The 21,525-nt window shown below is 46.0% G+C and overlaps 1 protein-coding gene across 1 annotated transcript; it reads right to left on the reverse strand.

Moving 5' to 3' along the window:
• Positions 1-560: 560 nt before the first annotated feature.
• RIPK3 (receptor interacting serine/threonine kinase 3) lies at positions 561-4,577 on the reverse strand. Its single transcript, XM_042940602.1, has 10 exons — positions 4,437-4,577; positions 4,038-4,178; positions 3,590-3,899; positions 2,994-3,133; positions 2,821-2,867; positions 2,443-2,610; positions 2,267-2,334; positions 1,662-2,024; positions 1,458-1,518; positions 561-904 (listed from the first exon to the last, which is right to left on the reverse strand). Exons 1-10 carry the CDS (start codon positions 4,460-4,462, stop codon positions 756-758), a joined length of 1,473 nt encoding a protein of 490 aa, XP_042796536.1. The 5' UTR covers positions 4,463-4,577; the 3' UTR covers positions 561-755.
• Between the last annotated feature and the right edge of the window lie 16,948 nt (positions 4,578-21,525).

The raw sequence follows: 21,525 nt of genomic DNA on the forward strand, positions 1-21,525 counted from the left end.
ATGCCAGTAGAGAGCCCTCTTCCCAAGACCCCACTGCGGAGTCTCCATAGCCCAGAAGAAAAGTAGGCAGGGAGACTATCACCAGAATTTTGGTTTAGGGTGGGTTCTCGCCTGATGTAGAGGAAGTGCTCCACCCAGAGATTAGAGCAGCCCCAGGAGCCAGGCGACCGGGATTCCTTCCTGCCGCCAGCTGGGCCCTGACCTTGTGTGCCATGACACTGCCCACCCCCAGCCCTGAGCATCCCGCTTCCGGCCTCTGCTAGACAGCAGTGCCTTGGGTTCCCTCTCTGTCAACTCCCGGATCTCCCAGCCACATTTCAGCTGCCAGGGCCTGGCCTAAGCATTAGCCTCCCAAGTATGACGCTTTGGTTAAAAATCCACCATGTGTGGGGGTGCCTGGCTGGTTCAGTTGGTTAAGCTTCTGATTCTTGATTGCTGCTCAGGTCGTGACCTTGTGAGATGGAACCCCCCCCTCAGCGTGGACAGCACAGAGCCTGCTTGGGATTCTCTCTCTCCTTCTGTCTCTGCCCCTCCCCTCCTCACGTGTTCTCTCTCTTAAAATAAATAAACTTTAAAAAAATTCACCACGTTTATTGACTCCTCTTTGCACAAAGTCAGTTTGGCTGCAGGCCAGATGGCCCTTGAAGAAAGCCTCAGTTAATTGCTTCAAGTCCAAGAGGTAGCTCAGAACCTGCTTTGTACTGGCCCTGCAGCCCACTCCAGGCTTCTTGGTTCTTGTGGCCCTTCTTCCCCACCTACTTGTGGGGGGCACGCTGCCAGCCTCTACCCATGCCCCAAGGTGCCTGGCCCTGTGTGGATAAGGCAGTTCCTCCTTGTATAATCAAGTGGTTGTTGTCTCCCACCTGTACCGCATGGCTGTCACTTATGATAACAGATGGCGGCCCTTTAAGAGAAATTTGCAGGGTTAGTGGAAGGGTTAAGTAGTGAGGACCTCAAAATTAGGAGGAGCAGCAGGGTGGGGGGGCAGCGGCACCTTGTGTCTATCCTGGGGAATTGCAAGTATGGGGTCTCTAGGCTGGCCTGTGACTGGGTCAAGGCATGCCTTGGCCTTCCCCTTCCTGCTGCCCCTTCAGAAGCAATTTGCAGAAGTTCAAAAGGAGTGGCAACTAATGTCTGAGACCCTGATATTTGGGTCTTTTCTTCCAGGAGCCCCTCTGGACCAGTATAGCAACAACGGAAGTTAGGGGTTCACAGAGCTGGTACTGGGGAAAGTCAGGAAGCTCAGGGCAAATCCAGGCTTTGCCGTGTGACCTCAGTGGGATCTAGTCCCAGTGGGTGTCAGTTTCTTCATTTTATGAAACGAGAAGTTTGGGGTAGTTGGCCACTAGCCCTTTCTCTCCCCTGCTACCCAAGGTACCCTGGATCTATATATGGTCTTGAGGAAGAAGCCAGTGGAAGAATTAAGCAGGAGAAAGGAAGGAGTGGGGAGTGGGTACCTGGTATTGGATTTAGCCCTGGTGCCCTGGTTGGCCGGTTGGTGCCATGTCTCTTAGCCCCCTGCGAACAACACAGCTCTCTTAGGCTCCCTGTCCTGGGGCCTATTCCCCTGCTGTATTCCCTTCAGCCCCAAGTTTTCCTTGGCGAGGGGGACAGGATTCACAGGATTCCTAGTGCATCCTCTAGTTCTGCCAGGGTCTCACCTGATTCCCTTTGGGTCCAGGACCTGGGGTCCAAGCCAACTTGGGGCTGGGGGTATGATTTCTGAAAGGTGAGGTCTCTGGAGTTTGGGGAGATGGGGCTGTTGAGGCTGAAGGTATCCCTGCTCTCCGGGAAGGCTGAACCTTGTCTCCCTGTGTCCTGATCCTCTCAGGAAGATTTGTACATTTCTTAGGAACACAGCTGGGGGCCTCCTTCAGATTTAGTTTGTTCAGCATCTCAGAGGCTATAGAATCATGGCTTCCTGTGGTTCCCCTAGGCTCATCCGTTTCTGTCCCTCCTGGGCCTGGCTTGGGAGCAGACAACATCCTGTTGCTACCCCTGTGCTCAGACAGGAACTTCTTCACCTGCAAGGATAAAAGGAGCGTTCTGGGCATGGAAGTGGGAGAGCCAGTGTAAACCCAAGGAAAGAATCTCTTGGTCCATAATCCATTACCTGGGAACTCAGCGGTGAGGTGGGGAGAGTGGGGCCAAAGATTAAGGCATGCATAAAGAACAGTGGTCAGTGGGGAGTCATTGGGTGGCCAAGAGAGCCATGTTGTGCCATCCTTGCTCTGCTCTGGGGTTGGGGGTGGCATTGGACACTCACCATGGAGACTGCGGCATCCATCTCCTTGTTTACCAGATTGAGGGCTTCCTCGGTATTTGGTCGGCATTCTGGAAACAAGCAGAGTGGGGTGGCAGATGAGCCAAACCTTCCCAGGGAGAAGCCCGCTGCTGACAGATCCAGGCCTACCCTGGCTGACAGCTAAATGGCCAGTTCACCTTGGAAGGAGGGCCTGTCCTTGGGCTCATGGCTCCAGCAGTGCTGCATTAACTTCTTCAGTCCTTCCAAACCAGGAGTCTCTGGGCCGGGCTGCGGCAGCTTGGTCAATGGGGGCCGGATCTGCCTCTCGCACACTGCTTCCTGTACTGCTGATTTCGGGGCCACTACTGGGGTGGGGGTGGAGGATGTGAAGAAAAGACATTCAGGGTATGAGGGGCCACTTGCTCCACCATGGGAAGGGGAAAGGAGTGTAGTCCAAGGCAAGGTGAGGAGAAAGTCAGGCAGTCTGAGCAGGTAAGCTGAAAGAAGAGGGTTTGGAGGCTTGCAGGAAGAGGGCACCTGGAGTTAAGGATCCCAGTGTCTGCCTAGAGTCTTACTCTCAGCTTCTCTTCCAGCTAGCACTGCCCACATTAGGATCCCGAAGCTGCAGGAGACACAAAGCTGAGACGTGAGCAAACTGCTGGCAAGACTACCTTCCCATATACCGGCCCCTAGAAGGGTCCAGAGAGGTATAGAAATTTGGAATGTGTGTTTAGAGTGGGCACCTTACCTGTAGACATCGCTAGCCATGGAGGCTCTCCGGTTTACATCAGCCAACAGTTCTGGGGCCAAGTAGGCTAGGGCTAACTCCTCAGATCTTGCCAGTGACGTTGAGCCTCCTTGAAATGTGAATAGGCCAAAATCTGCCAGCTGGAAAGGAAGGGAGGAAGGAGAAGGTTGGGGGATGGACAGGTAAGGCAACTTTCAGAATTCCCTTTCCCACCACAAGGTGTAGGTCCAGCCTTGTAAAGGGGGTTTTGAGGGTTAGGGGAATGGGAGGACCAGTAGGGCCCTTGGGTTGGAGGTCTGGGTACCCTCTCATGGGGCTGGGTCAAAGTCTGAGTCTCCTCAGCTAGGTCAGCCATGAGGCTTTTGATGGACTAGTGGGTGGGCCTGTGGAACTGACCGTGTTGGTCAGGGTCTCAAACACCTGGTATGGTAGGGGCCATGGCTCCTGGGTGGGCTTTGACACCTGTGTCCCAAGGGAAATGCTGAGAGTGTGCAGCAGACAGAGCTGAAGCAGTTTCTGTGTCTAGCGGGTGGGGCTAGAACAGTTCTGAGACAGGACTGTGTCCAGAGGCTGGGCTGGGCTATGGGTGGGCTGACCTTGGGGTGCAGGTCTGAGTCCAGCAGGACGTTGGAGGGCTTGAGGTTCCGGTGCAGAAGCACGGGATTCTGGCTATGCAGGTAACACATCCCCAACACCAACTCCTGCAGCAGGCGACAGAGGAACGGCCAGGGCCGAGGACAGTGGGGCTGCAGCAGCCCCACCAGGGAACCGTTTTCCATGAACTGAGTCACCAGAGCCGGCCCACGCACGTGTTCCCATTCTAGCTTCCCGGTGACTCCCAGCAGGTGCAGTACATGCTGGCCCCGCAGACTTGCCATGGCCTTCACCTCCCTGGATATCGTCTCCCTACATTCCAGGAAAGAGTTGGAGTGGGGCTCTGCTCTTGGAAGATCGCTCTTTTACCCAATCAGGCCCACAGCACAGCGGCCCCTCCTTCTGGGCCAGACCCCAGGAAGCCCCAGCCCCGCTGCTCAGGTCACTCACCTGTTCATGATCTTGACTGCCACATCTAAATCCCACGTCCTGTGTCGCGCCCAGAACACCGGCCCGAACCCGCCTTCACCGATGAACTTCAGGTTCTCCAATTCCTCGAGGGGAACCAGGGAGGCTGGGGTACCACTGGGCCTGAAAGAGGGGGCCTGGTCTTCCAGACCGCACCCCCTCCCCTGCCCCGTGACACCGGTGACTCTGCACATTCACTTCAAACTCCAGCTCCCACCCCTGCCCACCCCCAGGGTCCCACTGTGCTCCGGCCTCAGTAAGGGGCTCAATGGCATTCCCGGAGCTAGTCTGTGGAGGGGAGGGGAGGGGAGGGGAGGGCAGGGCTGCGTGGCTGCGTGTGTCAGGCTGCATATCTGTATCCATATCCTGCTCTCCACTGACCATAACTTGACGCCAACATCAGACATCAGGCTGGAAGGTGCGAGTCCACACGGATGGAGTGACTTCTGGGAGCTGAGGGTTTGTGGCAGAGAGAGACAGGGGTTCGCGAGAGGGGTCACTGCAAGGATTCCGCTTCCTGGTTTGCTCCTCCTCTACCCAGAGTGACTAAACCACTTCCTTAATTCGCTGGTGCATCTAGGGTCCCGCCCCAGGGGCACGTGTCTAGGGTGCCGCCCCAAGGAGGCAGGGAGGCAGAACCGAAAGTTAGTCTTTTTCCTTCCTAACTCATATTTCCTGAGCACCTGCGGCTTGTCACAGCCAGGTTAGGTGTCACTGAGACCTTAGGGTGCCACACAAGTAATCCTCATCTTTCAGGGACCCACAATCCACTCCTGCAGCCTGTGTCTCTCCCTTCTCCCACAGGATTTCCATCTCCACCACCTACCAGGCCTGCTGTGGGGAGGGGATGAGGCTGAGGAGGATTTTATGGTCCAAGGATTTAGCCCTCCCCCAAATGCCCTACGATCACCGCTAACAATTCTGTAAAGCTCGAATGTGCCAGGTACCTGTATTAGCTTATTTAATTCTCACATCCACCCTAGGGGGATTGGTACTACTTTTATTACTTCTTTGTGGATGAGGAAACAGGCACAGGTAGCTTAAATACCTTGCCCAAGCCAGTATGGAGCTGACTTCAGGCCTAGCTCAGAACCATCAGATTTGACGGACTGACAGAACCATCAGTCTGTACCTCTTAACTGGTTGTGAATGTGGCTAAAGAAGGTGTGAAGCATCTAATAGCGTACTGAAAGGTCCCTGTCTGTATTTCTGCCCAGTCCCTGACAGCTGCTCTTGCTGAGGCAAGCCCTTGGCATTGGTAGTGATTTGACTCTCAGGGCGTGGTGGTCAGCTAGATGAATTGACCCAGCCAAGGGCAACTGACATTGTGGTGGACATTGGAGGGGAAACACACCCTTGCCCTCTCCCTGCCACACCAATACCTCCACACAAATTCCCTGGTTAACACATGTGCCCAGCAAGGATGTATTCTGGACGAGGGCCTTTGGAAATGCAGGAATTTGGGGGGCCTTAAGGATTTAGGGTAGACAAAAGGTGTCTATGAAGACATACCCACTCCTTACTCTCCACTCTTGAGCTGGATACCAAAGGCCTCACCGTGGCTGGAGGCTGTGGAAACTATATGTGTGGCCAGTCCTAGCACTCAGTCCTTTATGGGGAGACCTGACTCTCACTGGAAGGTGCTCACTTTGGTATGCACTTTCCATTCTGTCCAGTGGTCCATGCACTCTGCTGGATGGAGCAAACATGGCCAGCAGTTAACTGTGATTTTTAGACCCATACCATGAATTCTGGTAGAGTCAGTTTGTGCTTTTTTTGAGCTATTTAGGGAATTCTAGGACTGTAGTCTTTTTTTTTTTTTTAAGTTTATTCATTTTGAGAGACAGAGAGAGAGAGAGAGAGAGAGTGTGTGTGTGTGTGTGTGAGCTCTGATGTGGTGCACACATGCAAGTGGGGAAGGAGCAGAGAGAGAGGGAGAGAGAGAATCCCAAACAGGCTCCATGCTGTCAATGCAGAGCCCAATAAGAGGCTTGAACTCATGAACCGTGAGATCATGACCTGAGCTGAAATCAAGAGTCAGATGCTTGGGGTGCCTGGGTGGCTCAGTTGGTTAAACGCTGACTTTGGCTCAGGTCATGATCTCATGGTTCATGAGTTCAAGCCCTGCATCGGGCTCTGTGCTGACAGCTCAGAGCCTGGAGCCTGCTTCAGATTCTGTCTGTCTGTCTTTCTCTCTCTCTCTTTCTGGTTCCCTCCCCCACTCATACTCCATCTCTCAAAAATAAATAAACATTAGAAAAAATAAAAGAGTCAGATGCTTAAAAGACAGAGCCACCCAGGTGCCCCTGTAGTCTCTTTAAAAACCAGTACATTGTAGGCACCCAGTAAATATTTGTTGAATTGAATTAAGTGAACAACGAAGACTTTTGGGGATTCCTTACAACTCTGATCACTCCTGCTGGAGCTCCAAACTCATTGAGAGGAAAAAAGGAGGTTGCACTTTGTTAAGGTTTGGGGGCTCTCACCTGCACCTTCATGGCTGACAGAACCCACATGAAATCGACTTTATTGTTGAGACAGGATGGCATTTCACAGAATATAAAGGCAAGTGCAGCAGGTCCTCAAAAAAGTCTAGTCAGGAGTCAAGAGCCACCAGAGAGGGCAGCCATCTTGTTCATGAGTCTTTTGGGAGAAGACCCCAGGCTCCCCTTGAGGGGAAGCAGGCAGAAAGGCATTAGAAGGGTGCTTAAAGATCTTTTTATGGCTGAATGTGTTTAGATTGGGCTAAGGCCCTGAGACTCAGGGGTAAGCCACTATACAGTGTGGATTTGGGGATAGTGTCAGAGCCTGTACTACTTTTTGACTCAAAACAAACCAAACCCCTTTAAAAGAAGGAGGAGCAGGGAGAGGAGCCTGGAGTGAGTGCCTGAGAAGATCCTCTGCTTCTAGGTGGGGGGACCTGGCAAAACAGAGCTGATCCCTAGATTTTGGAGCTGTGGCCTTTCCTGAGGCCTAGTGCTGCTGACCCCTAACAGAGCCTCTGCCCCTGTCCCAGGCTTTTGGAGAATTTGGGTGTTTCTCATCTCTTCAGTTTTTTGCTCCTGATGGTCTTTGGTCACCTTCAGCACATTCCTAGTACCTGCTCTGGTTCCCTATCCTTAGTTGTGCGGGTGGGAGGGCAGAGGGTGTGGTTTCTCTTCTTACATATTCTAGCAGGAACTAATTCTGATCTGTTGTTTGATGAAGAGATTCCAGTTATAGATCAAATGGTATTAATTGAGGGGATGGTAAAAAGGATTATGGAGAATTTTCATTTTCCTTAGTGTTTGAACAGTTTATGTTAGCGTATATTACTTTTATAAACAGTTAAAGAAGGAAGAAGATCATGTGTATGCAATAACTCAGCTGTAAGGATATTCACTGAAGTGTTGTCTGACATAGTGATGAAAACAGAACCCTAAATATCCCATAACACGAAAAGGTTATACATAAATAAATATATATTACAAAGATTATAAATAAATTATGCAGTGGATGACTATGTAGCCATTAAAATGGTGCTCTAGACCCATATTTATTATCATGGAAGTTGTCTATCATATATCAAGTGGGGAAAAAAGCAGCTTATAAGGCAATAGGTACCATACAATCACATTTTTGTTTGACTGTTTCGGAAATTCTATCTACTCCAGTAGTGTGACAGAGTTCCCATAACAGGATAGCTAAATGCTATGTAAAGCATAATGAACACATTTTTTTCATTTTAAAATGTTTATTTATTTTTGAGAGAAAGAGAGAGAGATAGATAGAGAGAGAGAGAGAGAGAGGCAGAGCATGAGCGTGGGTGGGACAGAGACAGAGGGAGACATAGAATCTAAAGCAGGCTCCAGGCTCCAAGATGTCAGCACAGAGCCTGATGCTCTGGGAACTCACGGACCTTGAGATCATGACCTGGCTGAAGTCAGACCCTTAACCCACTGAGCCACCCAGGCGCCCCATAACGAACACATTTTAAAAATTCCTTAGTGAGCTCCCAAGAAAAGAAAGGTAACCTCCCAATGGCTTCCCCCGAGACTAATAAAATAAAACAATACAAATCAAAAAGTAAACAGTAAGTAAACAGAGAGTCAACTAACTTGAAGCCTAGAGTTCTGGGGACTGGGAAGGGGGTATGGAAGGTTGGGAGAGAACCACAGAGTGAGCCCTAAGGCCTAGGAAGATGAAAGCTAAATGTGAGACACCCCTATTGCCCACAAAGCTAGGACCCTCAACTAGGCTACATTCTCAGTGGAAAGGAAAAAATATTATCTGCTTACAGAGGAATCTTACAGGGAAAATTGTCTAGGCTGCAGATGTTAAAATTAATAAAAATGTTAGTTTCCACGTGAGATCTGCTCTAACAAGGATCTATGGTTGGAATTTTTACTTTCCCTTTGATCAATAAACCATAAGCTGAAAATTTTAACTGCCCGCAGATTATTAATGCCCTCTGGAATCCAACAGAAGGAAACTGAATCCTCCTTAGAGGAAAGCATCATCCACCCAAGCTTCTAGATTAAATTCTGCCAAATATAGACTTACACAAAAATAATTTTATTTTATTTTAATTTATTTTTTTTAATTTTTATTTATTTTTGAGAAAGAGAGAGAGCACGAGCAGAGGAGGGGCAGAGAGAGAGGGAGACACAGAATCCGAAGCAGGCTCCAGGCTCTGAGCTGGCAGCACAGAGCCCAAAGTGGGGCTCCAGCCCACGAACTGTGAGATCATGACCTAAGCCAAAGTCAGATGCCTAACCCACTAAGCTACCAAGGCACCCCTATTTTATTTTTTAGTGTTTATTTATTTTTGACAGAGACAGAGTGTGAGCAGGAGAGCAAGACACAGAATCTGAAGCAGGCTGCAGGCTCTAAGCTGTCAGCACAGAGCCTGACGCAGGGCTCGAACTCATGGACCTCAAAATCATGACCTGAGCCAAAGTTGAAGTCGCATGCTCAACCAACTGAGCCACTCAGGCACCCCACAAAAAGAATTTTAAATATGTAAGGATTCAAAGCACCATGAGAGAGAATCAGCAAGAACAAAAATCAACAGGTTTGGATCTTTAAGGACTTCAGAGTTTGGAATAATCATATGAAGAATCTAAAGATGCTTCTGTGAACTGTTTAAAGAAATAAAAGATGGAATAGAAAAAAGTAAGCAAGGAATAAGTGATTATAAAAAATGCCCAGATAGATTTAGAAAAAAAAAAAAAAAAAAAGACTATCAAGAGAAAAAAAAGTATGTAACGTTTAAGTTGAAATTGCAACGCTTGGTTAAATAGAAAACACAGCTGAGGGGCTCCTGGATGGCTCAGTCCATCGAGCGTCTGACTCTCGATGTGGATTCAGGTCATGATCTCATGGTTTGATTGAGTGTAAGATCCAGCCTTGCATCGGGCTCTGTGCTGACAGCATGGAGCCTGCTTGGGATTCTCTGTAGGGTGGGGAGGGAAGGGGGAGTTACCATTTAATAAGTACAGAGTTTTAGCTTGGGAAGATGAAAAAGTTCTGGAGACGGTGATGGTGGCACAGCAATGTGAATATACTTAATGCCATTGAACTGTACACTTGAAAATTATTAAAGTGGCAGATTTTATGTTATGTGTGTTTTACCACCACAAAGACCTACTAAAATTATGATTCCATGTTTTAGATAGAGAGATGTGAAGGTTTATGTTAATAAACATTTAGTTATTTGATTTGAACATTAAATTTTACTGGGGAAAAAGAAAAATAAATATTTATATATAATATATATTTAGAGGGGCTCCTGGGTGGCTCAGTTTGTTAAGCGTCTGACTTCAGCTCAGGTCATGATCTCACAGTTTGAGAGTTCAAGCCCCTAGAGTTCAAGTCCACTTCTTATCCTGTCCCCCTTTCTCCCTGCGCTTCCCCTTCTTGCGCTCTCCCTCTCTCTCTCAAAAATAAATAAACACTAAAAAATATTTAATGTAGGGGTGCCTGGGTGTCTCAGTGGGCTAGGCATCTGACTTCTGCTCAGGTCGTGACCTCACAGTTCGTGGGTTCGAGCCCCGTGTTGGGCTCTGTGTTAACAGTTCAGAGCTTGGAGCCTGCTTTAGATTGTGTCTCCCTGTCTCTCTGGCCCTCCCCTGGTCACACTCTGTCTCTCTCTTTCTCTCTCAGAAATGGATAAAAATTTTTAAAAATTAAAAAAAATATTTAATGTATATTTAGAAAAATATAATATGTATACATTTTATATATTATAATATATAATACATATTTAGAAAAATACCTAAATGGACAAATAAAAAATTAATTTAAGTTATGGCTGGTAAGTTTACAGGTGATTTTTATTTTCTTATGTCTTATATTTGTATTTTTGGGGGGCACCTGGGTGGCTGAGTCAGTTAGGCATCTGACTTTGGCTCAGGTCATAATCTCACAGTTTGTGGGTTCGAGCCCCACTCAGGCTCTGTGCTCTCAGAGCAGGCTGCTTCGGATCCTCTGTCTCTCTCTCTCTCTCTCTCTGCCCTTCCCTCGTTCACGCACTTTTTCTCTCCCCAAAATAAACATTTATATTTGTGTTATTTATCTGTATTTCCTAATTTTCCTAAAATGAATTCCCAGATACTACATTTCAGTCTCTTTTCCCCCCAGGACATCAACCAGAGGTGCGGAGACTTCCCTCTGCCACCTGCCTCCTACCCTAACCCGGAAATCTACTCAGGGAGCAGCTCGCTCTTGGTTTCTTGAAGCTATTTTTTTTTTTAATATATCTTTCTTTTTTTTATTTATTTTTTATTTTTTTAATGTTTATTCATTTTTTTGAGAGACAGAGTCCGAGCGGGGGAGGGGCAGAGAGAGAGGGAGACACAGAATCTGAAACAGGCTCCAGGCTCTGGGCTGTCAGCACAGAGCACCATGCAGGGCTCCAACTCACGGACCAGATCGTGAACTCATGACCTGAGCCGAAGTCGGACACTTAACCGACTGAGCCACCCAAGCGCCCCTCTTGAATCTTGGATAGCTGGTTAAAGTTAGCCCTTGGCAGTCCAATGATGAGCAGGATTTTGACAGACGTAAACCTGGGGAAAGTGGATTCCAGTCAGAGAGGATGTTGTGAGCAAAGGTGCAAAGTCATCAATGATGATAAAAGCTGATCTTTTTTACACTTGATAGTACACAAAGCACTCACTGAAAGTCACCGCAATTCTGTGAGGTTCGACGTATTGTCAAGTTCTGCAAATGAAAGAAATTAAAAGGCTTCCTTTTTTGTCTGAATGTGAAAAACAAACATAAAGGGATCAGAAACCTTTTTACAGTGACAGTGCAGACCAGTCTCCCAGACACAAAGCTGCTCCAGCTCCTGGTTGGGGGGAGGGGACCCTTATCTCGGCTCCCAGCTGCTGAAAACAAACTCTTACGGCGGGTAAGCGTGAACTATGGGCAACTGAACTTTTGGGGACTGGGCTGCACTCAGCTTGGAAAGATCACAAGCAAACCCCAGGGTTTAAGCGGAGTTACGGGGAAAGTGTTCCACTTGGAAAGGGTCGTGATATTGTGATTTACAATAAGAAATATATTAAAATACATTCCACCCCATTCCTGGAACAGAGCTCCTAAAACCTTGGAATTTCCTGTGAGGAAAGCGGAAAAGGTGCCTTTTGTTATGTTAATTAGGCGACCTTCGGAAAGCCCTGAGATAACCTAAGGAGGGGAGCTAGTTGCCAACCTGTAATTGAAGGATTGATTGAAACTTCCAGTCCCGCCCCTGACCTCTGTGGGAGGGGAGATGAGCTGGAGGTTGAATCAATTACCAGCTCCTGTTTAATTCAGTAATGACTCTGTAATGAAGCCCCATAAAATCTAAAAGGTTGGAGTTTGGAGAGCTTCTGCGTTGGGGAATAGGAGGTGCTGGGATAGTGGTGCTCTCACAGCGCACGGAGGTTCTGTGCCCTTTTCCACATAACCTGCCCTATGTATCTCTTCTACCTGGCTGTTCTTGAGTTATATCCTTTATAATAAACCAGTAATTTAGGGGTGCCTGGGTGGCTCAGTCAGTTGACCATCTGACTCTGGATTTCAGCTCAAGTCATAATCCCAGGGTTGTGGGATCGAGCCCCATGTCGGGCTCTGCGCAGAGCATGGAGCCTGCTTAAAATTCTCTCTCCCTCTTCCCCTCTCCCCTGTTTGAATGTTTGTACTCTTGAGTGGTCTCTCTCTTTAAAAAAACAAAAAACAAAATAAACACAGTAATCTAGTAAGTAACCTGCTTCTCCATGCTCTGTGAACTGCTCAAGCAAATTAATTGAACCCAAGGTAGGGTGCACGGGAACCTCCAATCTATAGCTAGTCAGAAACACAAATGATAACCTGGATTTGCAATTGGTGTCTTGAAGGGTGTGTGTGTTGTGTGTCAGTCTTGTGGGACTGAGCCCTTAACCTGTGAGATCTGATACTGTCTCCAGGTAGATAGTGTCAGAATTGGGTTGAGTTGTAGGACACACTGTTGGTGTCCAAGAATTTCTTGGTGGTGTGGGAACCTCCTCTTGCTACACGCATGGTGGAAATGAGTCCAGAACTTTAGGATCCCACCTGCTGTGGCCCCAGCTTCCCTCTACCCTTGGGGTTCTTGTTTTGGGAGCCCCTTCCAGTGCCCAGGATGCGCTCTTCTTCTCTTAGCATTCCAAGCAGGTCAAAAGCCCCTTGTAACTTGTTTTTCCTTAGCAAAGCTGAAAGAATGATGATTTCACAAAGAGCCATGCTGCCCCTAGGGCCATCTGCCCCAGCAAAATGGAATACCTGCTCATTTGTCATCTGTTTCTACTAGAGGGCATGGAATGGTGTCCCTTGGCAGAATGTAAGTTGCTGTTCTGCACCCTCAAGGCAGGGGAGCCTTGGAAGGGCAACTTCTTTTTATTCTTTCTACCTTAGTGAGATGGGGTGAAAAAGATTTTGAGCAGCCATCAATGATAAGTATCCGCCCACATGCAACAATCATAACGCACCCCGATCAGTGTGGAGTCCTTCTTTGCTTACTGTGTGTAGTTAATGCTTAAGATCTAATTTTGATACTCTCCCAGCCCCCCTCATCCCAGGCAGGGCAGGGGGGACAGGCCACTGCTTCAAATTGCTTCTCTAGCTGGATGTTCTCCTTGTTTGTTTGTTCGTTTGTTTGTTTATTATGGGGAAATTGAGTATAGCCTAATGGTCAACAGTACAGGCTCTGAGGTCAGACTATGTGGGATTGAATTCTGGCTCTAAAAGTTACTGTTTGACATTCAGTGAGTTGCTCAATGTCTCTGAGCTTCAGTTAATTATAGTACTTACTGGAAAGGATTGGCTGTGAGGATGAAGTGAAATAGGCATGAGAGAACACCACACATTTCCAAGCACATATTATGTGCTTCATTAGTGATAGGCATTAATGCAATAAACATTATTGTGTTTCCAACCTGAGGAACATTTCCAGTTCACAAGGTATTTGTAGAGCAGAGAAAAAAACGATTTAACTCATGCTCAGTGAAGTAACTTTTCCTTCTTCGGGTAAATTCCCAGCCCCACCCTTTCCTCCCAGGGCCCCTTTAATGACTGACTCACCCTTCAGGTATTCTCTCTTCTACCCAGACAAATGTCCTGAGGGAGTGATTGAGGAAGTCAGTTGTGTCCAGGCCTGTAGTCTTGGGGAGAGAGGACTTGAATCCTGGGTTTCTAGTTTCTGGTACTTGAGTTGTCTGCCTGGCACAGAGGTGCTCAACAAGGTTGAAAATCTCACATTGTTGACCTGAGGATGGGCTTTGGGCCTGAGGCAGCTACTTTTGGTGCCCCATGCCCCATGTCTTCAGGCCACCTTTGATTGAGCTAAGGTTGTATGGATAGTTCCATGACCCTGCCAGTGCCTCAAGCAAGAGGTACTCTCTGTGTGCCTCCCTCAGTTGACAGAAGTCAAGGAGAGGGGAGGAACTAGGAGAGGAACTAATGCTGAGGGCAGAGGTCATGCAGTAGAGGACATGGGCCAGTGCCCCAGCCTCCTGTCCTTGGGAGGGTCAATCCTGAGGTTCGTGTGTTCTACAGTTCTGCAGAGGGTCTGTGGCTGGACTGAGCTACATATCAGTAGCTAGCTCAATATGTACCTTTCTCCTCTGACTCACATTTTCTGCTCCTTCCCTCCTGATCCCTGGGACCACCCTCCAGGAAGTCTCCGGTTCTGTCCTCAGGCATTGTTTTCAAGAGAACACAATCCAAGCCCTCTGCCCTGTTTCCTCCCCATTGTTTCTCTTCTGATTGTCTTTGAGACTAGGATCCCTCCCTGTCTGTAAGGAAAGAGGAAAGAAGGGGAAAGAAAGGGAACAGAAGGAATCTATTTACCTCAGAGATAAGGCCTAATTGTATTCTGGCATCTGGGATGTGCTAGGGATTCTCCGTCATCTCCCTCAGATTTAGGCAACAACCTGTGAGGCAGATTATTATTAGACCCATTTTATGGATGAAGAAGCTGAGGAGGCTGTGAGAATTTTAATAACCATCCTAAGGTCATACAACAACTTTATGGCTGTTAAACCCAGATTTCTGCTCTTTTAGCTACTTGCCTTATTGAGGGAGGTCCTTTGATAGAATCTGGAAGCAGAACTTTGAATCAAGTGAGACTATTAGTATATATATATATATATATATATATATATATACACACACACACATATATATGTATACACATACACATATATATGTATATATATACACATATATATGTGTATATATATACACATATATGTGTGTATATGTATACATATATATATGTGTGTGTGTGTGTGTATATATATATATATATATATATATATATATATATATTTTTTTTTTTTTTTTTTTTAGTAGCAGAGCTTGAACCCAAAATCCGAGTTCAAGACCTGAGCTGAGATCAAAAGTTGGACGCTTAACCGACTGAGCCACCCAGGTGCCCAGAGACTGTTAGTGTTTTTAAATTAAATATTTTAACAGCTTTATCAATGTAGAATTGACATTCAATAAACTGTACTTATTTAAGGTGTACAATGTGATGAATTTTGACATATGTATATGCCCATGAATCCATTCCCATAATTAGGATGGTGAACGTATTTATCACACCACAAAGCTCCTTTTCAATTTTTTCCTTCCACTCTTCTATGCCATTCCCTATTTCCTGGCAACAACTCATCTCCTTTCTGTCACATTAGCTTGGTGTGCATTTTCTATCTATCTATATCTATCTATCTATCTATCTATCTATCTATCTATCTATCTATCCAAGCTCTATGCCCAACATGGGTCTTGAACTCCCAACCCCAAGATCAAGAGCTGCATGCTCTGCCTACTGAGCCAGCAAGTCACCCTGCATTTTCTATTTTATATAAGTGGATCACATAATTTGCATTCATTTTTGTCTGGCTTTTCACTCAATGTGATTATTTTGAGATTCACCCATATTGTTGGGTGTACCAGTGGTTCATTCTTTTTTATTGCTTTGTAGTATTCCATTGTACCACAATTTCTTCATCCATCCACCTGTTCCTGGACAAAATTTCTGGCTATTACAAATAAAACCTCTATGAATATTAATGTAACAAGTCTTTGTATGGGTATATACTTTCACTTCTCTTGGATAAATACCCAGGAGTGGAATGACTCAGTCATATGGTAGTATACATTTAACTTCTGAAGAAATTGATAAATGGTTTTCCAGAGTGGTTGTACTGTTTTACATTCCCACTAGCAATGTGAGAGCTCCAGTTCTTCTGTATCTTTTCCAGCATTTGGTATATTGAAGTCTTTTTTGTTTCTTTCTCTTTTTTTTTTTTTTAAGTAGGTCTCGCCCAGCAAGGAGCCCAATGCTGGGCTTGAACTAACAACCTTGAGATCAAGATCTGAGCTGAGATCAAGAGTCAGATGCCTAACCGACTGAGCTACCCAGCCATTTGGCTATATTGAAGCATTAAAACATTTTTTAGGGGCGCCTGGGTGGCTCAGTCGGTTGAGCGTCCGACTTCAGCTCAGGTCACGATCTCACGGTCGGCGAGTTCAAGCCCCGCGTCGGGCTCTGGGCTGATGGCTCAGAGCCTGGAAGCCTGCTTCTGATTCTGTGCCTCCCTCTTTCTCTGCCCCTCCCCCACTCATGCTCTGTCTTTCTCTGTCTCAAAAATAAATAAACGTTTAAAAAAAAATTAAAACATTTTTAAAATATTTATTTATTTATTTTTAATTAAAAAAAATTTTTTTAATGTTTATTTATTTTTGAGAGACAGAGAGAAACAGAGCACAAGAGGGGCAGGGGCAGAGAGAAAGAGACGCAGGCACAGAGTCCAAAGCAGGCTCCAGGCTCTGAGCTGTCAGCACAGAGCCTGACAAGGGGCTCGAACCCACGAACCGTGAGATCATGACCTGAGCCATAGTCGGACGCTTATCTGACTGAGCCACCCAGGTGCCCCTTAAATTTTTTTTTAATGTTTATTTATTATTATTACTATTTTTTTTAATTAAAAAATTTTCTTAATGTTTTTATTTATTTTTGAAGGAGAGAGAGAGAGAGAGAGACAGCATGAGCAGGGGAGGAACAGAGACAGAGGGAGACACAGAATTCGAAGCAGACTCCAGGCTGTAAGCTGTCAGCACAGAGCCTGACACAGGGCTCAAACTCATGAACTGCGAGCTCCTGACCTGAGCCGAAGTTGGACACTTAACTGACTGAGCCACCCAGGCGCCCCATTTAAAAAAAAATTTTTTTAATGTTTTTATTATTTTTGAGAGAGAGAGAGACATACACACAGACAGAATGTGAGCAGGGGAGGGGCAGAGAGAGAGGGAGACACAGAATCCAAAGCAGGCTCCAGGCCCTGAGCTGTCAGCACAAAGCCCGCTTACAAGGCTCGAACCCACAGCTGTGAGATCATGACCAGAGCTGAAGTGGGACACTTAACTAACTGAACCACCCAGGTGCTCCTAGTATTTTTAATACTAGCTATTCTGATGGTATCACAAAGCACAATGGATTTTAATTTCCATTTCCCTAATGAGTAATGATATTGAGCCTCTTTTCGTGTACTTACTTGCCATCTGTAAATCTTCTTAGAGGAAGTATCTATTAAAGTTTTTGTCTACCTTTTATTGGGTTGTTTGTTTTCTTATTATTGAGTTTTGAAATTTATGTATTCTGTTTTTTCTTTCTCTAGTGGATTGTGCTTTTGGTGTCATCAATAAGAAATCTTTGCCTAATCCAAGGTCACAATGATTTTTCTCTTGTTTTCTTCTACAAGTTTTATAATTCAGGTTTTACATTTATATCTGTTACTTTTGTTTTGTTCTGTTTTGTTTTAAAATAGATCTATTAATTTTAAAAAGTTCAGGGGTGCCTGTTTGGCTCAGTTGGTTAAGCATTGGACACTTTTTTTTCCTTTAATTTTTTTTTCAACGTTTTTTTATTTTTTTTTTTTATTTTTGGGACAGAGAGAGACAGAGCATGAACGGGGGAGGGGCAGAGAGAGAGGGAGACACAGAATCGGAAACAGGCTCCAGGCTCCGAGCCATCAGCCCAGAGCCTGATGCGGGGCTCGAACTCACGGACCGCGAGATCGTGACCTGGCTGAAGTCGGACGCTTAACCGACTGCGCCACCCAGGCGCCCCCTCCTTTAATTTTTTTTTAAGTTCATTTATTTTGAGACACAGACATCATAAGTTGGGGAAGGGCAGAGAGAAAGGGAGAGAGAGAATCCCAAGCAGGCTTCACACGGTCAGCACAGAGCTCAACCCAGGGACTTGAATCCACAAAACCATGAGATTACGACCTGAGCCGAAACCAAGAATAGAAGGCTTAAATCACTGAGCCACCCAGGCGTCCCATTTGTTGGACTCTTGGTTGCCCAGGTCATGATTTCAAGGTTCATGAGTTCAAGCCCTGCATTGGGCTCTGAGCTGACAGTGCGGAGCCTGCTTGGGATTCTCTCTCTGGCTCTCTCTAACACCTCCCCTGCTCATGCGCGCACTCTCTCTCTGTCTCTCTCCTCTCTAGAAATAAATGAATAAACTTAAAAAAATAATAAAATAAATAAAATAAAAAAGTTCAGACATCCCTGATTTGAGTTTGTGTGTGTGTTTCTTTTCTTTGACCTTTTCACTTACTTTCTAAGGAAATTCATTTAAAAAGTGCTAAGTTCAGGGCACCTGGGTGGCTCAGTCAGTTAAGTGTCCGACTCTTGGTTTCAGCTCAGGTTGTGATCTCACAGTTCATGGGATGTAGCCCTGCCTTGGGCTCCATGCTGACAGCACACAGCCTGCTTGGGATTCTCTAAGACCAGTGGTTGCTTGGGGCATAGGTTGAACTGGGAAGGCTTGGAGGCAGAGAAAACAGGAGATCACAGAGCAATTTAAGAGGTAGATGATGAGGACCTGAATGGAGATAATGCCAGTAGGGATGGAGAGGAGGGAAACCAGTCTGCAGATATTTTCTGAAGTATTAGTAGAAGGATCTGGGAGATGAGAGAAGGGATATTTGAAGTTTCTATTCTGGGACATTGAGAGAATTGTAATGCCATGAACTGAGATATGGAACATAAAAGGGACACAAATTGAGTGGGCATTGATTATGTTCAGCTGTGGGTACATTTGGGTGACAGCCCTGTGCTTCAGACTCAGGGGATCCCCAGCAGGCAGGAGAAAACATGAGACTGAAGCAGGGAAGGTGGAAAGTACTAGGCTGAAATGGAAGGCATCAACCAGGAGAGTCAATGGAGGAAGAAAGAAAGAAGGCAAAGGACAGCGAACCCTGCATAGTCAAGGTCAGGCCAACAGAAGAGAAATGGGTCAGAGAGGCAGAAGCAGAATCAGGAGAGAATCCGAATCCACTGCTTATTGAGAAGGCATCTAAATTTGGGGTTCCCCAGAAGAAGCCCCTGAGCATGGTTTTAGGTGCAGGTAGATTTTTGAGGAGGGATCACAGGAAGCAGGAGTGAGGGAACAGAGAGTGAGACAGGAAGGGAAGAAAAGCCAACCCGAAGGGTGTTTTATTGAGTTTGCAGTTGAAGGTTGGGGCTCCTAGGTGGCTCAGTCATTTGAGCATCCAACTTCAACTCAGATCATGATCTTGCGGTTTGTGGGTTCGAGCCCCATGTCAGGCTCTGTGCTGACAGCTTGAGCCCGGATCCTGCTTCAGATTCTGTGTTTCTCTCTCTTTCTCTGTCCCCCTCCCACTTGTGCACTCACGTTCTCTCCCTCTCTATCTCAAAAGTAAGTAAATATTAAACATTAAAAACAAAATAAAATTAAATTAAAAAAAAGACAGTGCAGTCAAAGGCAATGGAAGGTGAATTTCAGTAGAACCTCCAAATTTAGAGAATGCCTCTAGGATTGTCCACAAGAAAGATGGGAGGCTGGAATATTCATCCACCAAGATCTATAGCCATTGGTTGAAGATTGCACCTGGGGCACTAATTACCTTGCATTTCCTGGCTGTGTTTGCATCAGAATGGGCAAAGAGAGGGGTGATGAGCAAGCGCCCAGCCCATCGTGTGGAAAAATGACCAGTGATGGTTAATTTTATGTGTCAACTTGGAGGGTGTTTTGGATGAAATTAACATTGAAGTCAGTGAATTTTTTTTTTTTTTAAATTTTTTTTTTTTAACGTTTATTTATTTCTGAGACAGAGAGAGACAGAGCATGAGTGGGGGAGGGGCAGAGAGAGAGGGAGACACAGAATCCGAAGCAGGCTCCAGGCTCCGAGCTGTCAGCACAGAGCCCGACGCGGGGCTCGAACCCACGGACCGTGAGATCGTGACCTGAGCTGAAGTCGGAGGCTTAACCGACTGAGCCACCCAGGCGCCCCGAAGTCAGTGAATTTTGAGTAAGGCAGCCTTCATGATGTGGGTAGGTGTCATCTAATCAGTTGAAGCAATTACCCAACAGCAAGAATTCATCAGCACTCCTGGGTCTTCAGTCTGTTGGTCTTTGGGCTGAACTGGGATCTCAGCTCTGCTGGATCTCTACCTATTGGCCTCTGGACTGGCTCACACTGCAGATTCCGGACTTGGCAGTCTCTATAATTGTGTGAGCCACTTCCTTGTAATAAATCTCTAATAAAACCTATATTTACATACATACACACATGCACACACACCCTATTGGCTCTGTTTCTCTGGAGAACCATGACTAATATGGCCCTGAAGCAGAACGTAAGTCAGGGTTCAGACTCGAGATAGGATGCTGGCAGTGCACGGTGAGTCTGGCCTCACACGGAACTGTCCACCACAGCTGTGGCTGAACTCAGAGATGTGATGAGCACATCCAGGGGCATCTGCTGGAAATGATAAACAAGGTGAAGACAGCCTGCGGGTTTGGTAGCAAAGAGGACTTTGGTGATCTTTGTGAGAGGAGTTTTAGGTTTCATTTTGAGTGAGTTAATGAGTGAAGGATCTGAGGAAGTAGAAGCAGAGAGCAGACATGACTGTTGAGAAGTTTGGTAGTGAAGGAAGGAAAAGAGGAGATGATGTTAGGTTAAGCAAGCAGAGTATCAAGGGATTCTTTTCTTTGTTTCAAGGCGGGGAGGACTTTGGGCTGTGGAGAAGAGAGAATGGCAGTAGGGAGGGAAGAGTCACAGGCCTAAGAGAGGGAACAAGGACCCTGAGTCGGGACTAAGTATGGATTTCAGGGGCTCAGGTAGAAGGATTAGGTTCACACAGGGATAAAGATGTAATTTTTAAAAAAGGAGAAATACCAAATAGGAATTAGGTGAAGATATTACATTGTGCTGAAGGCACAATGAAAGGAAAGTAATTTCTATCTGCTCAGATAAGTAGGGAGGAGAGACATAGTGTAGAGTAGTGGGTAGAACACGGATTTGGAGTCAGACTGGTAGATCTGGGCTGGGATTTAAACTTCACCATTTCTGAGTTGTTTGTCTTTGGGAAAACTCCTTAATCTGTATCAATTTCCTTATCTATAAAATGGGGAAACTAGTATTTACCTAGGTGAACAGGTGGATAGAAGTATATGATGCATATGTTACTGTACCTGACACATAATAGGCATTCAAAGATAATCATTGTTAAGTAAAGCAATTTTCTAAATGGGAAAAATTAAATGGGACTTGGTCATGGATCAGTTCCTGTGGGAAGTGAGAATAAAGGTGATCATTTATTGGATTTTTTCAGTTCTAGATTTTACATTTGGCTAATAGATTTCATTTCTCTGCTGAAAATTTCCATCCTAGCATCTATTTTCTCAAACTTATTGGTTGCAATTATTTCAAAATCCATGTCTTGTAATTCTAATGTCTTGTTCAGCTGTGGGTCTGTTTCTGTTGAGGTTTTTTTTTTTTCCTCTTTGTTTCCGGTCATTTGGTGATATCTTCTGGTATGCTTCGTTAAGTTTCGATTGAATGACAGGTATTTGTATGAAAAATTGTAGAGACAGTTTGTCTCCCGGGATAGTTCTTGTATTTTTGACAGGCAATTAGAATAGAGGAAAATCTCTTTCATCCAATGT

Source organism: Panthera leo, chromosome B3 (genome assembly GCF_018350215.1).
Source record: "Panthera leo isolate Ple1 chromosome B3, P.leo_Ple1_pat1.1, whole genome shotgun sequence".
Lineage (NCBI taxonomy): Eukaryota > Metazoa > Chordata > Mammalia > Carnivora > Felidae > Panthera > Panthera leo.

Coding starts and splice junctions, on each gene's coding strand:
- RIPK3 (XM_042940602.1), bottom strand. CDS start 4,462: ATGTCTGATGTTGGCGTCAAGTTATG. Junction 3,900..4,037: donor GCAGTCAAGATCATGAACAG/GTGAGTGACCTG, acceptor CCTGGAATGTAG/GGAGACGATATCCAGGGAGG. Junction 2,611..2,820: donor AGCTGGAAGAGAAGCTGAGA/GTAAGACTCTAG, acceptor CCCCCACCCCAG/TAGTGGCCCCGAAATCAGCA.